Below are 15,796 nucleotides of genomic sequence, written 5' to 3'. Positions count from 1 at the left end.
TAAGTTGGACAGCACTGCTTTACCCTACTAAGCTGTCATCTGCACTGCCAGAAATGTATTATTGCAATTTGTAGTAGATAAGCAGAATGTATACATTTCACACTTTGGCATACGAACACACACCTAAATGACAAACAACAAAGTCACAACGGCCAGTAATTTACATAAAAATATAGTTTGTTTGTAATACTACAGTTCTGTTAAGAGCAATCCTATACACTCAATTTTGTCATTTTGAATAGTTTTCAATGAAATGGCAATGACTCTGTAACATTTACTTAAATTAAAATATAGATTTAACTCTTTTTTTTAGTGTGCTTTGTAATTTCACACATCAATTAGTGTTCCCACAAAAATAGTTGCTATGGAAACGAGCAACCCAACCATGCAAAGATTAACAAAATGTAGTGAAAGAAGAGTACGTTTTAGTAGCAGGGATGTTGAACAGTGCCTGTTATTAACAGACCCGAAACACTACAAACTGTTATACAGATATAAGCTACAGGTATAGGATCTATTATGCCCAGGACCTGGGGTTGTCTGTAATGATTGTTTTGCCCCCAGTATGGATTCATGCAGCTACCATTAAGTACAAGCTAATGCTCTATTACAGAGAAATGGGGTTTATGGGAAATGGCCTTTGGTAGTTTGGATAACTGGTTTCCGGATAAGGAATCTCATACCTGAACTGAGGAATAGTGTAGGAAATGTTTAGACAGAGAGCAATCAAATAAAAAGAATAACACAAACAACCAAAAACTTTCATAACTGCATGCTAGCAACCAGTCTATGCCAATGCATGAGTTGATATTTTCTAACTAGTGAGGAGCGAATCTGTCCCGTTTTGCTTCACTGAATAACTTGCAAATCTTTGAAAAGATTCACGAAACGGTGAAAAAAATCCCGAAAATGATGCACGCAACAATTTTTTTGCTGCGCATCATTTTTTGACAATTTTTTGTCACATGGCAATTTTTTTTCCCCTGCATTTTTGCGCCAATGGTGAAAATTGGAAATTTGCACAAATCCATACCTTGTCACTATTTCTAACATTATGCTGCATGAAATTGCAGTCACTGTCCCACTAGCCCCAGTAGATTCCCTGACACTGCAGTGGTTGCAGGGCTGCTCCATCAGTAATTATGATACTGTTAATTGTTGACTAAAATCAGCTTTTACAGGCCTGATTGTAATTGAAGTAGTTTTACTAATGTACTGGTTTTAATTGTTCTTTACAAAACACGGGGGCAAGGTTACCTGACTATCACTTGTTTAACAAATACAAGGCATCGATTTTGCTGAGCTCCCTTCTGAAGATTTCAATATATTTTGACAGTGATCAAGTAAAATAGCAAAAGCATAAATAAAATATGCTATGGGCATTGGCAAAAATATGAAATATTTAGCAATTTCCAGTGATTCTTACATTAAAACCACAACTGTTATTGATCTACTCTGATTACTTGTTGTGAAAGATGTAAGAATCATGCAGCGTTACACAGATTACACTAATTTACTCGCTGCCTTTTATCATTTAGATATCTGACAGTACATAATGTAGTAGTCTATGAAGGCATGTAATTCCATATGAAATTAGAAAAATGGAAACAAAAACTTCAATCCGCACAATAATTACATTTTCTCCTTGTCATTTTGACTTATTTGAAATGCAAATGAAGCAAGCCTGTGTGCCTTAAAAAAGAGCATTAAATTATGTGCAGATTACAGACACTGGCTCACTGAACGGTTGCTTTATTGAGTACATGAGATTTGGATACATTTTATTAATGTGTTCTTCACATTAGACCAAGATTTGCGGTGCATTACCTTACAATTAGAGGGCCATACAAGACTTACAGTCCCAAAGGAATACAGCATTTATTCAAGTTACTTGGTGTTCCTTGGAGCGCCGGTTACTGAATAAAATCATGAGTGCAAATATACCACAAATGGACCAACTGTTGACTCAGTTGTTCAAATCGTATGACCCTTTGCTGTATTTGTTGTTGGGCAGAATATACTGGTTTGATCACTCAACCCACAGGGCCAAAAACAGATTACCAGAATGACTTTGTACTTTACTCAGTGCAGTTTGCATTATATAAAGCAACACATTCAGTCCAATTATCGTTAGAATGTTAGAAAGCATGCTTGGCTTTTTGTGAAATATACCAAATCCTTTGGGGAAATTACTTGGATAATTTCGGAACTGAAAGTAACTTAAACGCCTGACAATTTGCTCTTAATTAATTAGGCAAACATTTAATTTCACCTCAGCAGACTGAATGATATTCTGTTCTATGCTCTGCTCAGTGAACTGATTGCAATGTAACTGTTTTCCTTCTACTGTGCAATAGCTCCATGCAAACTGAGCCCTTCATTATTCATTAGATTGACACTAGGGGGCCCATTTACTTACTCACGAACGGGCCGAATGCGTCCGATTGCGTTTTTTTCGTAATGATCGGTATTTTGCAATTTTTTCGGAAAATTATCGCGACTTTTTCGTTACCAATACGATTTTTGCGGAAAAACGCAAGTTTTTCGTAGCCATTCCGAAAGTTGCGATTTTTTCGTAGTGTTAAAACTTGCGCAAAAAGTTGCGATTTTTTCGTAGTGTTAAAAATTGCGCAAAACGTTGCGCCTTTTAAGTTGCAACTTTTCGCGCAAGTTTTAACGCTACGAAAAAATCGGAACTTTCGGAATGGCTACGAAAAAATCGCAACTTTTTGCGCAAATCGTATTGGTAACGAAAAAGTCGCGATAATTTCCGAAAAGTCGTAAAGGCGCCGAAAAAAACGCAAAAAATACGAAAAAGTCGCAAAATGTTCGTTTTCCAATCGGAATTTTTCCAATTCGGTCGGAATTCGTGTCTTAGTAAATCAGCCCCTAGGACTAAGTTATAATTGTTATGCCCAATGCTAGGCACAAAAATGACTGCAGCATTGTGGCCATTAAATTATTATACCTAAAAACTGTCTACCTGCACTCATTTCCATAAGAGCAGTGAGGCAAGTTGTAGTTACTTTGGTGCATGAGGCACAAGGCACAAAAAAAAGAGCCCTGAACCTAACAGCTGCCTTGATCACTGCCTAAATAAAGGGCTTCCTTTGCCTGGAAATACTCAAGGCATAATACTACAAAATACACCATACTTTTTTATACTTTTAGCGCTCAAGTGAATGTTATTAAAAAAAAAATCACTCTACAGCATGTACACTTTTGCCCTCCTATTTGTGCCTGTTTATTTTCCACTCATTTAGACTGTAAACTCAGTGGCTACCTCCTTCCTACTGTGTCTTTTTCAACATGGCACTGTATATATATATATATATATATATATATATATATATATAGAAGTCCAAGAATTGGGTGCACACCAGGATATTTTTTAAAAATTAAAACGTTACTTTTATTTAAACATGCTGTTAAAACAGGCCAACGTTTCGGTCTCCTCCTAAGACCATTATCAAGATAATGGTCTTAGGAGGAGACCGAAACGTTGGCCTGTTTTAACAGCATGTTTAAATAAAAGTAACGTTTTAATTTTTAAAAAATATCCTGGTGTGCACCCAATTCTTGGACTTCTGGATAATTAGACACATGGAGGTAGCACCCAGGTGATTTATATTATGGGTTTGGTGTGCTGAAAATTTTGTGGACTGTATATATATATATATATATATATATATATATATACTTATTTGTAATACTTGTCCTCCTAGTATGTACTTTAACTTTAACTATTGTGCTCTATAGAAATAACTGGTATGATAAAAATCTAGTGCCATTTGCCCTTTGCTTTTATTAAAAAAGAAAACATTACCTGCATAAAACGTATCTCTTCCAGCAGTCTCAGTCTGAGATCCACCAAAGCAAAAACTGTCAACTGCAACTGCAAGAGCCTTGGCGAAGTTTGCATCCATTAAAAAGGACCCATCAGAGGAGCTGACCATGCTGCATCTAGCACTGGTATAATTATCTTCTGAAACAGAACCCCAGCCATTAACAAGAGATCCGGCCATAGAGCTCTCATATTCACTGATACTGGAGGTTGGAGTTTCACAGTACTTGCGATAAGACTTTAATGAACCGATGTCCTCTAAATCAAGGTCATCATCTTCATCAACAACATCAGCTTCTGAAGGTATCGGGCTGCAAATGTAGCCATATGTTTGAGAAGGAGAGAAAGGCCTTGGAAGGGAAGCATCATATTCTGATTTATGCCTTGAAAAAAAGAGAACAATGTTAAAATGCAACTAACACTATTTCCAAAATGTATTTTAAAATATACGTAATATATACAACTTCCATAAATAAATCTCTAGAACACATTCATCACTTATATCACTTCAATCAGTAATATACATTTACAGTTAGACCAGGCTTAAAGCAAGCATTTCCAGCTAGAAACGAATGGTAAGCACCCAAGTAAGAGAGCATCAGGAAGGTTTAGAAACTCTTTTTAAATCTATGCTCCACAGGTTTGGCTATACTGAATTCTTTCCAGAACTCCAGATAATAGTGGCCTCCTGGTACCTGCATATATAATACAATATAGCTTTGATAAGGTTCCTAAGCTGTAGCCAATATGCCAACTATCTTGTTTTATTTTTTTTGCTATATACAATTTTTGCTGTGTATTCCCATTTAACAGTGGTACATACAAGTACAATTTAGATATACTCTTTGAGCTTATTATGTAGGTGGCATACACCAGCAATAATGTCAGGGGGTCAGGATTCAAAGTACATTTCCCATCACTGACATTGAACCACTGTGATGTTGTATGGAATGCTCCTATATTAATGCCAAAGTGACTGCTCATTAAATAGGTTTAAATAATGTAGTTCCATTCTAGATGTGCTCGGCCCTTCTTATATTTTTTTTTTATTTCTGTTACTGCAAGTTTTTTGAAAGCATATACAAAATCTCAGCTTTCCTTCCCACATCACAACTATACTGGATAGCTGGGAGGCTATTGATCATGCATCCAATTTGTGTGTTGAAGTCTAAAGTGAAAACCAACACATGCTGTGCCCATTTTGTTTCATTCTGTTGGATACAGGCATATGTTTGTACTGTGGGAGCCAACACACAGGATGAAATACTCATATATAAAAACAAAAGCCAACTGTGAATGACGAGTGTTTGCCAACAGAGAGAAATTATGAGTTCTAAATCTTCAGTCAAATGTCCTTGCTGAGAATGATATGGTGGATAATGCCAAGCACAAGAACTTTGCCAACTATGATGGTCATGGCTTGCAGCTTCGAGCACAGAAATGATTAATCAATGCAGCTTAACACATTCATTTTTTGCTTTAATACTGTTATACGGCTGCCAAATGTAATGGTTTTTAAATGAAATTACTCTGAAGCTGCAAGTTAGGTGTCCTACAGGGACAGAATCAACTATAAAAATCCTTTTCTTTGTGACACAAAAACTCATTTCACAGCTTTTATTTCCCAGGAAGCCATGTGACTATCAGTAAATCTCATTCTTTACTCTGAACTGCATTGTACATAGTTCCTGGATTTTGAGGAATGTTGGCTAACTGCTGTTTGGAAAGGTATCCTTAATGGGCTGGGGTTTTATATTAGTATATTTTGCTTAACATTGACTTTTTAATTGTTTCCGAACCCATTCATCTGCATAAAGCTCAAACATCATTGGATGGTCATTTAATAACAATTTTCTGCTTGTAAAACATGTCCTCTCCTAAGGAAGGAACATGGCCTGAGCTGTTTGCAGGTAGTGCATTAGGTCAGATATGCAAAGTGTAGCTCAATTTCAAATGAACTTTTATTATTGGAGACTGCAAGACTGCACAGTAGAATTCAAAGACAATTTAGCTCTAAAGCCCTCAGGTTTGTAACTTAAACTGTTATAAGACTGTTACATGTAATCACCCTAACAAGAAAGCAGCAGTTTGAGTATGAGAGGAGAGAGAGCCCGAGAAGTATGAGAGAGCCTGAAAAGAAAGCAGTAAAAATTACAATTACATTTTAAGGGGACATAAACCTGCAAGTACAGTGGTAAATTTATCAGTTTCGTTGGGCTAAAACTCCTATTATCCTCTAGCATATAATCAAGACCTAGGGGCACATTTACAAACCCACGAACGGGCCGAATGCGTCCGATTGCGTTTTTTTCGTAATGATCGGTATTTTGCGATTTTTCGGAAAATTGTCGTGACTTTTTCGTAGTCATTCCGAAAGTTGCGCAAAATCTGGTGATTTTTTCGTAGCGTTAAAACTTGCACGAAAAGTTGTGCCTTTTTCGTAGCCATTCCGAAAGTTGCGCAAAATGTTGCGATTTTTTCGTAGCGTTCGGATTCATTCAAGCTTCAGTATGGTGACTTTTCTTGGGCCAGGTTGGAGCTGCAGGGTGCCATTGAGTCCTATGGGAGGCTTCCAAAATCATGCTAAGTCTGAAAGTTTCGCCCGCCGCTTACGAGCGCTCAATACGAAAAAGTCGCGACAAGATACGAGCGAATCGTAATGGCTATGAAAAACTCGCGTTTTTTCACAGAAATTGTATTGGTAACGAAAAAGTCGTGACAATTTCCGAAAAGTCGTAAAGGCGCCGAAAAAATCGCAAAAAATACGAAAAAGTCGCAAAATGTTCGTTTTCCAATCGGAATTTTTCCAATTCGGATTCGGATTCGTGGGTTAGTAAATGTGCCCCCTAGAGTATAATAGAAGCTGTAGTTAAACAACCATAGTAATTGGGTGCTTTGTAGAAACCATGGTGGCTGCGTTAAGTTCCAGTTCCTTTTTTGACCTTTGCTGAGCCATGTGTTTTTCTAGTGATGTGTGGCAAGTGAGATCACAGATAATCAGACACAGAATGGGTCATAGCCCTCCATGGGGCTTAGCGTGCCTAGTCTGGAGAGGTGATGTCAGTTTTAGAGAAGCTATCTATAAAATACTAAAAGATAATTTAGAGGGAATTTTCAATAATATATAATAGTATTTTGTAGTCCATTATCATTTTGCATCATCTATATTTACTGTTCACTTACCTACCATACCCGGCACTGTGTTCTACTACTTTGTGACCCTTATAAATAATGAACCAAACAACAAAGAAAGGAAACATGGAAAATGAATTATACTGTAACAGAAAACTTGCCAAAAAAGCAAGGTGATCTAAAAGTCTTTGTAATGTATCTTTTTGCTGTGAGACATAAAGGGTCATTTGTAGCCAGTTAAATTATTACATCTGGCAATTATCAGTATCTGTGCTGCCTCTGCATTTTCCCAATGATTTTCTTGATTTAGGGGACATCTTGTACTTCATCAAATAAAACAGGAAGGCTATGGAATGAGTTTTATTGGTGATGTATTGATCCTAGAGCAAACTGCTGCACCAACATTCACTGCAACCTCACAACCAGCTTAACTGGAATATGCCTTCAAAGATTTAACTGTAAACTTCCCAGGGATCTGCTGAAAGTAAAATGCATTTTCATATTTCTTTTGAATTGACTTGATCATTTCTAGCAGTTATACTAATTTATTTAAAAATGTTTTGATTTCATTCATATGTGGTGCTTCCTAGCTGTCTGAAACACACTAAATATAGAGACTGAGCTAAGCTGTTATTTGTTGCATTATCCTGCTTAAAGACTTTAGGGTGGCTCATTTTAAATGGCAGCGACTGACATGGTCATTTAAATGGGATGCAGCTGTTTTGACACCATTCACAACCCCTACCAACTGGTCCCGTCACCCCTGCAAACATGATCTTACTAGAATGTGCAGAAATGCACTGATACTAGGGGTGGATGGTAAGCATCCATTACCCAGTGAAGGAACAAGGGTCCAGATCAAGTATGAAGAAAAAAGAACAATTTGGGGACTTACCTCCTGCCCACAGTATTAGAGTGTGCCCACGCACATTCTCCCACATTCACACACGTACAGAAGTGCAAGGAGTGTCTTTGGGTTCAAATGCTTGTAATGAATGGAATCAGTATGCAGAACCAACTGCATCCATTTTTCAAAGACCATGACTGTGGATGCTGTTTTACAGTAAATCTTTAAGCAGAATAATGCAACAAATAACAACTTACTTCAATGAGTAGGCAAAAGAAGAGGTACATGTCTATCACTCCCTCACCGTTGCACCTTAGGCATGTGCCTCTTATGCGTACCCCTTGTTCTGGCCCAACTTCCATATAGTTGCTCTCATTGCCATCATGCCTCCCGTTTTGATTTGCACACAAGTGCCCCTATTGACATAGGAAAACAATGTAACCTTCCTATATTTACTGTGGATAAAGTTTGTTTTGAAAAGCGATTTAGTTGAGGACCAAGTTTGGAACCTTGACTGTTTTGGCAGTGGTAAGATTAGGAATAGAAGCTGGTTATAGAGAGGTTCTTCCTATCCTTCAGGAGATAATTGCAGAAGGCATTTTTTCACATTTCCCACAATTCAGAAGCACTTTTATGCTCTTCTGTAATCTTCTGATGTTTGATTACAGTGTACTAATTAAATCAATCTTTCTCCATTAGACAACAGTAGGGTTAGTGGTGGCAAGATTGGGCCACCATCTTAAAAAAATCATAGAGTTAATTGTGAAAGCTTGACACTACAGTTAAAATTGTAACAATAGGATGAGCAACTCCTACAGAGTCCAGGGTTCCCCATGCTAAAGCTGTTTCCTAATTTTCCTCTATAAACACATGATCCTACAGCCACCACATAGTGATCACATAATGTAATGTGTGTAATTATGTAATTGCATTGGCAATACAGGGGGATAAGCAGGACCCTGAGGAGAGCATGTATATCATTATACAGTTTTTCACCTTTTTATTACTTTGCATTAACACCTTTGCAGTTAGGAGGCTAGGCTACCATGGTAACGTAAATGTATTGAAAGGAGAAGGAAAGGAAAAAACTAAGAAGCTTTATCAGAAAGGTCTATGTAAATACAGCCATAAGCACTCACAGAAATGCTGCACTAAAACATGCTCAAAAGAACATGAAACATGTATCTAACATCCTCCCTCAGAAAAATCCTTCATTCCCGAGTTGGAGTCTGTATAGCTCGCTCTTGTCTACATTCTCCTGCTCCCCCCTCCCATAAGAATTCACTCCCCTCCCAGTATGATCTGAGCTACCAGCAGCTAGAGCTTGTAGAACGGAAGCTACTGAGACCGAGCTATAATGGCAGCCATCTTAAACAAACAGAGAGAGTTTCTAGGGCTGTTTAATCGGGTATGGTAAGGCTTTCTTCAGAATAAATATAGTGTTCCAGCTTGCACTTATGTGGCTAAACTATTGGCAGCAAAATGCCAAAATGCCTTTCCTTCTCTTTTAAGATGACTCAATACAGTTGTTGTGGGCTGTTTTTGAGCCACAACATGACCTAGAAGAGGAACCAGGAACTAACATTTAACTTTAAGTATAAGGAATTAAATGGTCAACTAAAAAGGAAAAGACTGACAATTGTATGTATGTTTTATGTTCAATAGGATGTCTTCTCAAAGCTTTTTTAATTGCAAATGTTAAAGCAAAACTTTCTGAGATTCCATAGAATCATAGTTATAAAATAATCATAAAACTTCAGCTCTTAATACAGACATTCATAGAGGAGCCACAGAGCAGAAAGACTTGGATGTACTACTAAGGTTATTCAATATAGGGTGAGATGATTTAATTGACACCATTTAATGCCAAAGGAAATTTTTAAAAACCTGAAATATTTCAGCATGATGAAGCCTGACCATAAATCTTCTTGGGTGTGGAATGCATAGAAGGTGGATTTTGTAACTCAGGATCACTGCAAACATACAAACTGCCAGCTTATCAATTACTTTATATTCCATGTATTATTTGTGACAGCAACTAATTATCAGGCCCTAAACATGTCAACTAGGCCTTTCATAAAATATGCATTTCTGAAAACAGTTTGTTGTACCATTTTAGTTCCTAACCTGAGATTTTATTGATTCTGGCAAAAGGAGTGTGTTTATATAAGTGCTCTTATTTGTATTAATTATATACACTATATCATTCTCTGTCCAGTCTCCAAAAAGAAGCAATAAATAAAAGAAATATAGGCAGAGAAGACTAAGTGCATGTTACAGAGGAAAACATGGGATGATTGTAGGCCCTCTACTTTGACTGAAAAAGAAATGTGGCACAAATATTAAACCTGGTGCTAAATATCACAAATGGCTTGATCCTTTAACAAATTGGATTTTTTTTTCTAATGTGCAGACCAGTAATTTCCATAAAAGATAGCATTATATGTGATGGAAAGTTTATTTGTAAACCTTCTTTGTTTTCTATATAAACTGAGCAAAACAGTTTGTACGATTTTCATGGTGTTTGTCATTTATAATATGTTGGTCACTTATAATTTGTTGCAATTTGCAAACACCTTCACACACACACACACACACAGATGCATTTGTTCTGACACATTGGGTGTAACTGAGCTAGCTGCAACTCTTGTGTGTCCCTTATGCTGTAATATTCAGAAAAACCTCTTTATTGTGCTTAAAAAAGGATGATTTGCTTCAGAAAATTGCACTTTCTTGTGGCAATATTTGTAATCACATTTATACATTGTGTTATGATTGCCATCTCTGTAACCTATATTTTAAATGTAATCTTGCTGTAGATTGGTACCTTGTATTTTGCCCTTGATCACTGAGTTCAAGATATTGTGCCACATCTTCTGGAGTTAACACATTATCTCCATCATCATTTATTGGGAAGCATTCTGAAGCTGGTTTAATGTTCAGTGTATCAGGGGGACTCTTTTTCTTGCTGTTGATTTTATGGCCTTGCTTTTCTTGATTGCGCACGGAATATGATGAGACACTGCAACCACTTCTAAAAGATAATTAAATATTAAGTAAGTAAACATGATCTGAATTTGAAATCAGTACCAACAGCATTTGCATATGTACATAATGGCCACCAATGCCTGTTTTAGATTCTTGTTGTAATGTTTGTAACTGTTTGTGAAACTCTTCTGTGGCATAAAATCTGACATTTACTTCCCACAATGCAGTTGTGGTTTGGACCCCCTTAGTTCACTTGCACTTGTGTCCGGAGCATTTGTAAATGAACCCTTAAAAGTTTATAAAATGGTTTTATATGCATGCATTTTTAAATAAAGGCACAGGGGCTAATTTATTATATAAGACTGAATTCCCAGCAGTTTGATATTGTCTATTGATTTATCACACCCTTCCAAAGAACGGATTTAGACAATTATTATTCACACTGGAATAAATCTCTCTGGCATAGGAAATAAACAAGTTTTATGCTTTATTTACAAATATATACCCAGAAGGACCCCTGTGACAAGCCACTGTGCACCATGAACAGTATGGCACATTTTCTTAATGCTAGATCCAGACAAGGAACTGTAACTACAGGTATCGGACCCCTTATCCAGAAACCCGTTATCCAGAAAGCTCCGAATTACAGAATGCCCGTCTCCCATAGACTCCATTTTAATCAAATAATTCAGAATTTTAAAACTGATTTCCTTTTTCTATGTAGAAATAAAACAGAACCTTGTAATTGATTCCAACTAAGATATAAATAATCCTTATTGGATGCAAAACAATCCTATTGGGTTTAATTAATGTTTTATTGATTTTTTAGTAGACTTAAGGTATTGAGATCCAAATTACGGAAAGACCCCTTATCCGGAATACCCTTGGTCCCGAGCATTCTGGATAATGGGTCCTATACCTGTACTGGGTTCAAACATAGATGTATCTGTGCTGCTAATGTATTCGAAATGTAATCTATGCTTAAATGTTGTGTATAATTATGTATACTTTATGACTTAATATACCCTTTTGTTACCCTCTGTCCAGTCAGACATGCTTGTGAAACTGTTTAAATAGTTACATAGTTCATTTGGGTTTAAAAAAGACCAAAGTCATTAAGTTCATTACTGTCAAATGAATCTTAGTACACTCATACTGAGCTATCTATACACTCATATATATAAACTAAATATACCAATATCTATACCAACAGTAGACTTTAGTATCACAATAGCCTTGGACAACCTGCAAAATATATGGAACCATGCATATATTTTTTATTTCAAACATACGTATATCTGTGTCTGTACATTATAAGTCTTCTTTTTGATCCAAAACATAGTTAAGATCTTCTGCAAATGTGATCAAATTGTTTAACCAGTGTGGTCAATACATTTCTTGAGATACACAGGAACAATAATAACCCCACTGTTATTAAAAGGTGAGTTCTTAAAGAGCTGCAAAAATTAGGCTTGACTCCTTATATGCTGTATTATACAGTACATTGTAAATCTGTACTAGTAAATCATGTGGAAGTTATAGTGTAAACTATTTAGAGGGCACCCATTATTCTGCTAAAATGTTGCGGCAAAATGTAGCTAAATGTTGCTAAATGAGCCCTCTTAAGCTTTTTAAGTCTTTACCTTGGAGATATACAATAAACTAACACAAAACACTTAAGGGGACAATGTACACTTTGCTTCCAAAGTTACAAAGCTACAAAGGCTGTAGAACCTCTGTACTCTGCCTGCTCACTTAAAATGTAAGAAAGTTCCCACAGATTTATAGCAAAGACCAAAAATGTTACTTTTTTATGCAGTGGGTTATAACTGTCCTAGGAATGTAGCTGGCACTGATGAAGGCATGTTATACAGATTTGACCCTTTCTGCACAAATGGCTAGATTAAGTCTTAAAATTAGCTGATTACCCCAGAGATTATCATCATGGATTATCATCATACATGGATAGACTCAGGAGATATCTTTGTGGTCTGTAGAAATATCTAGAACTAAATGTGGAGATGAGTCATTCTTAATATTTTTAATTGTATAAATTCTTTATTTTGGTCTGAACCTTATACAGTAGACTGGATTTGTATGGCTTCTGTACCCTAATGGTAGCAGTACAAAGAAATCAAATATTTACACTGTTTATGGATTACATTTTGAAGGAACCTTCAATATCCTTTTCTTTTTTTGAACCTTAGGTATCCCATCTTCCCAGAGATGGGTCTTATGGCTTTAATTTCAACTATACAACATGCTGGTAGGTTTTCATTAATTTAACATGAAGCAAGAGAAATCAATTCCATTATGAAAAGATTTGATTGCAAAAGAATAAATGCGATATCTTTGGAATTACATTCTTAATCTACCAAATTGTTTAAAATTTTTATAAATGGTTTCAGGCCATTTTTAAATATGACAGTTACTTTTTCATCATCTTACAGTCGTTTTTCAGACTAGAGCTCCTATTTTGCATGCCAATGGACATTTTATTTCAATAGCTCTTTTGGCCAGCTTCCTGTTTTAATAGTTTGCCAATGCATTAAACTGTTCTTGGCTATATTGCTGGCTAAGGTATAAAGCAGAGGTTGAATTCTAATGGCAAAACTATGTTAAACATCAAGTAGTTTCTATAATGCTCTTTTATTTAACCACAAATTCTACACAAAATCATATGAGTGCTACATTTCTGAGGCAAGGCAATAAAAGTTGTTATTGGAAAAATATGCATAGTAAATATTTTCCCCAAAAACGCAAAACTATTTGGCTACCCATCCATTAGTGGAAAAAAGGCTGTGAATTCTATGATTTGCTGCCCTGGACACTGTAGGCAATAACATGTATTTGCCCCAAAAAAATGCTACCATCTTAAAAGATGCCTTATTCAAAATTAAAATTGTCAGTGTAATGAATGGTGAGGAGTGGGGAATATTGCAATGCAAAAAAGAAAGCTTTTCCTTATTTACGCAAATGTTTGTCCAGTTATGACTGATTTTTTTTTTTATGAATGTTTTTTTTTATGCAAAAAATTTGAGGTTTAAAAAAAAAACACTAATCATGAGAAAAAAAAAGAAATACAAATGTTACTAAATACCCCCCTAGTGTGTGTGAATAAGGGACCTCAGGCATAATCCCCACACGGTGCAAGGACTGATGTGAATGATAAACGATCCCTGAAAAGGAAATATTGACCTTTTCTGTCAAAATGACAGATTGGAAAGCTTTACTTACTGTGTTGTCATTACATAAACAAAGGATTATACTGTAATACATTATTTGATGCCATTTCAGACAGTAGCATACATGATAGCAAAATACTGAGCTACAGTGGTTAAGCAATAAGGAAAGCTATGCAATCTTTGAGTTGAGTGAAAAGCAATATCTCATCACATTATTCATGACATATGAAAACAAAACAACTTACATTTTATCCTTGTCATTGTGAATTGGATTTTCATCTGGAGGAGGAACTGGAGGTGGTGGGAGAGAAGGTGTATAAGGTAGAAGATCCATCACTTGGAGAGAGGTGGTGTAGTGAAGGATTTTAGGGGAACTGAAAGTCTTCATTACTTTAGCATAGTCCCCTGTACAGTAGCAACCAAAGGAGTTACTCTTTATTTCAACTTTGTAATACAGCAACTAAATACCAACAATAACTTATATTATACTTATATTATAAAAAAAAAGCCATATTCTTAGCAACCTTTCAGCTAGTCTTCATTTTTTATCTTTTATATTTTTCAAATCATGTGCATCTTTTGCATCTATTAAGCTTTCAAATAATTGGGGTTTGGCAGACACCCACAGTCAAAAAATTACTACAATGGTATTGCTACTGTTACTTACTATTACTTATCTTTCCATTCAGGCCTCACTGAAAATTTTAATGAACTAGAGCACTACAGCAAGAACACTATAGCAGCTATAGTGGATGGATATAACTAGTGTTGTATCCATCCACAGGAATCAGGATCAACAGTGCCATATGTTAAAATTAAAGGGTCTTAGCTTCATGCTCAAATGTATTTTGTCAACGCAAATATGTACAGTATATAGCTTCATAAACGTGCAAATATAAAGGCTCTATAGCAAGATATCTTACTTACCTTTTCCTACTTTCTTGATGTTTAAATGCTGAATGCTTGGTACACTGTCACCCTGTTTGGGTGCTTGGCAATAAGGGGACAAAGGAGCACTATTTGCATGTTGAAGCTCTACAGATATAAAGAGGAACACTGAATGTAATACATAATAACTAGAAACCTTGAATAAACAATGCTATCCATGTTAGCAGTTCAGTCTGCTCGTGTAGCTACATAGGTGAGCAATAATTACATCGTACAGAATGGCCAGCCCAGAGTAATCTTGAAAATGAAAAGTATAAAGCTTATCAAATGCAATCAAGGAACATTTGTGCTGATATGCAACAGTGTTGGAAATAATATAAGGTCATTGTTGTCTCCAGATCTGGTAGCCCAACCAACATTATATAAATACCTTGAGGCACCAGACTGTATGCATCAGCTCTCATTCATAGCAGCTTGCCTTTAGCAGACCAACTGACTTAAACATATAAATGTAGGCAAGATGAAAAGGGGATAACTGCTGGCACTTGGCACATGCAGGTTTACATCAATAGGTCTGCTAAAGGCAGGTTGTTATTAGTCATAGATGCCTTGGAAGTACAGAGACACAAGTTTACTCTTGTTTAGCCTCCTGCAGGCTAGCAGTCCACATGGGACTACCGAATAGCCATCTCTAGTGATGAGCGAAATGTTTCGCCAGGCATGGATTTGCGGCGAATTTCGCAAAATGGATGGAAAAATTTGCAGCGGAAACATTCGCAGCGCGTCCAAAAATTGACGCCCGCCACAGGCGACAAAAGAATAGCCGTGGGCGACAAAAGAATAGCCGCGTGACAAAAGAATAGCTGTGTGACAAAAGAATAGCCGCGGGTGACAAAAGAATAGCCACAGGCG

At 36.4% G+C, this 15,796-nt stretch overlaps 1 protein-coding gene across 3 annotated transcripts in view; it reads right to left on the bottom strand.

Moving 5' to 3' along the window:
• robo4 (roundabout guidance receptor 4) overlaps positions 1-15,796 on the bottom strand; it is a 110,293-nt gene that overhangs the window by 25,835 nt on the left and 68,662 nt on the right. For 2 of the 3 annotated variants that reach the window (XM_002937520.4, XM_004916033.4), the window contains exons 15-18: positions 14,924-15,031; positions 14,242-14,401; positions 10,651-10,857; positions 3,827-4,227 (exon numbers count right to left, since the gene is read on the bottom strand). In XM_002937520.4, the coding sequence (XP_002937566.3) occupies positions 3,827-4,227; positions 10,651-10,857; positions 14,242-14,401; positions 14,924-15,031 (876 nt within the window). The remainder of the gene's footprint in view (positions 1-3,826; positions 4,228-10,650; positions 10,858-14,241; positions 14,402-14,923; positions 15,032-15,796) is intronic. The other variant, XM_012966984.2, reaches the window with a different exon arrangement.

This window comes from Xenopus tropicalis, chromosome 7, assembly GCF_000004195.4.
Source record: "Xenopus tropicalis strain Nigerian chromosome 7, UCB_Xtro_10.0, whole genome shotgun sequence".
Lineage (NCBI taxonomy): Eukaryota > Metazoa > Chordata > Amphibia > Anura > Pipidae > Xenopus > Xenopus tropicalis.
Note: the sequence above shows the minus strand (reverse complement) of the source record. Positions and strands in the feature narration are given on the sequence as shown.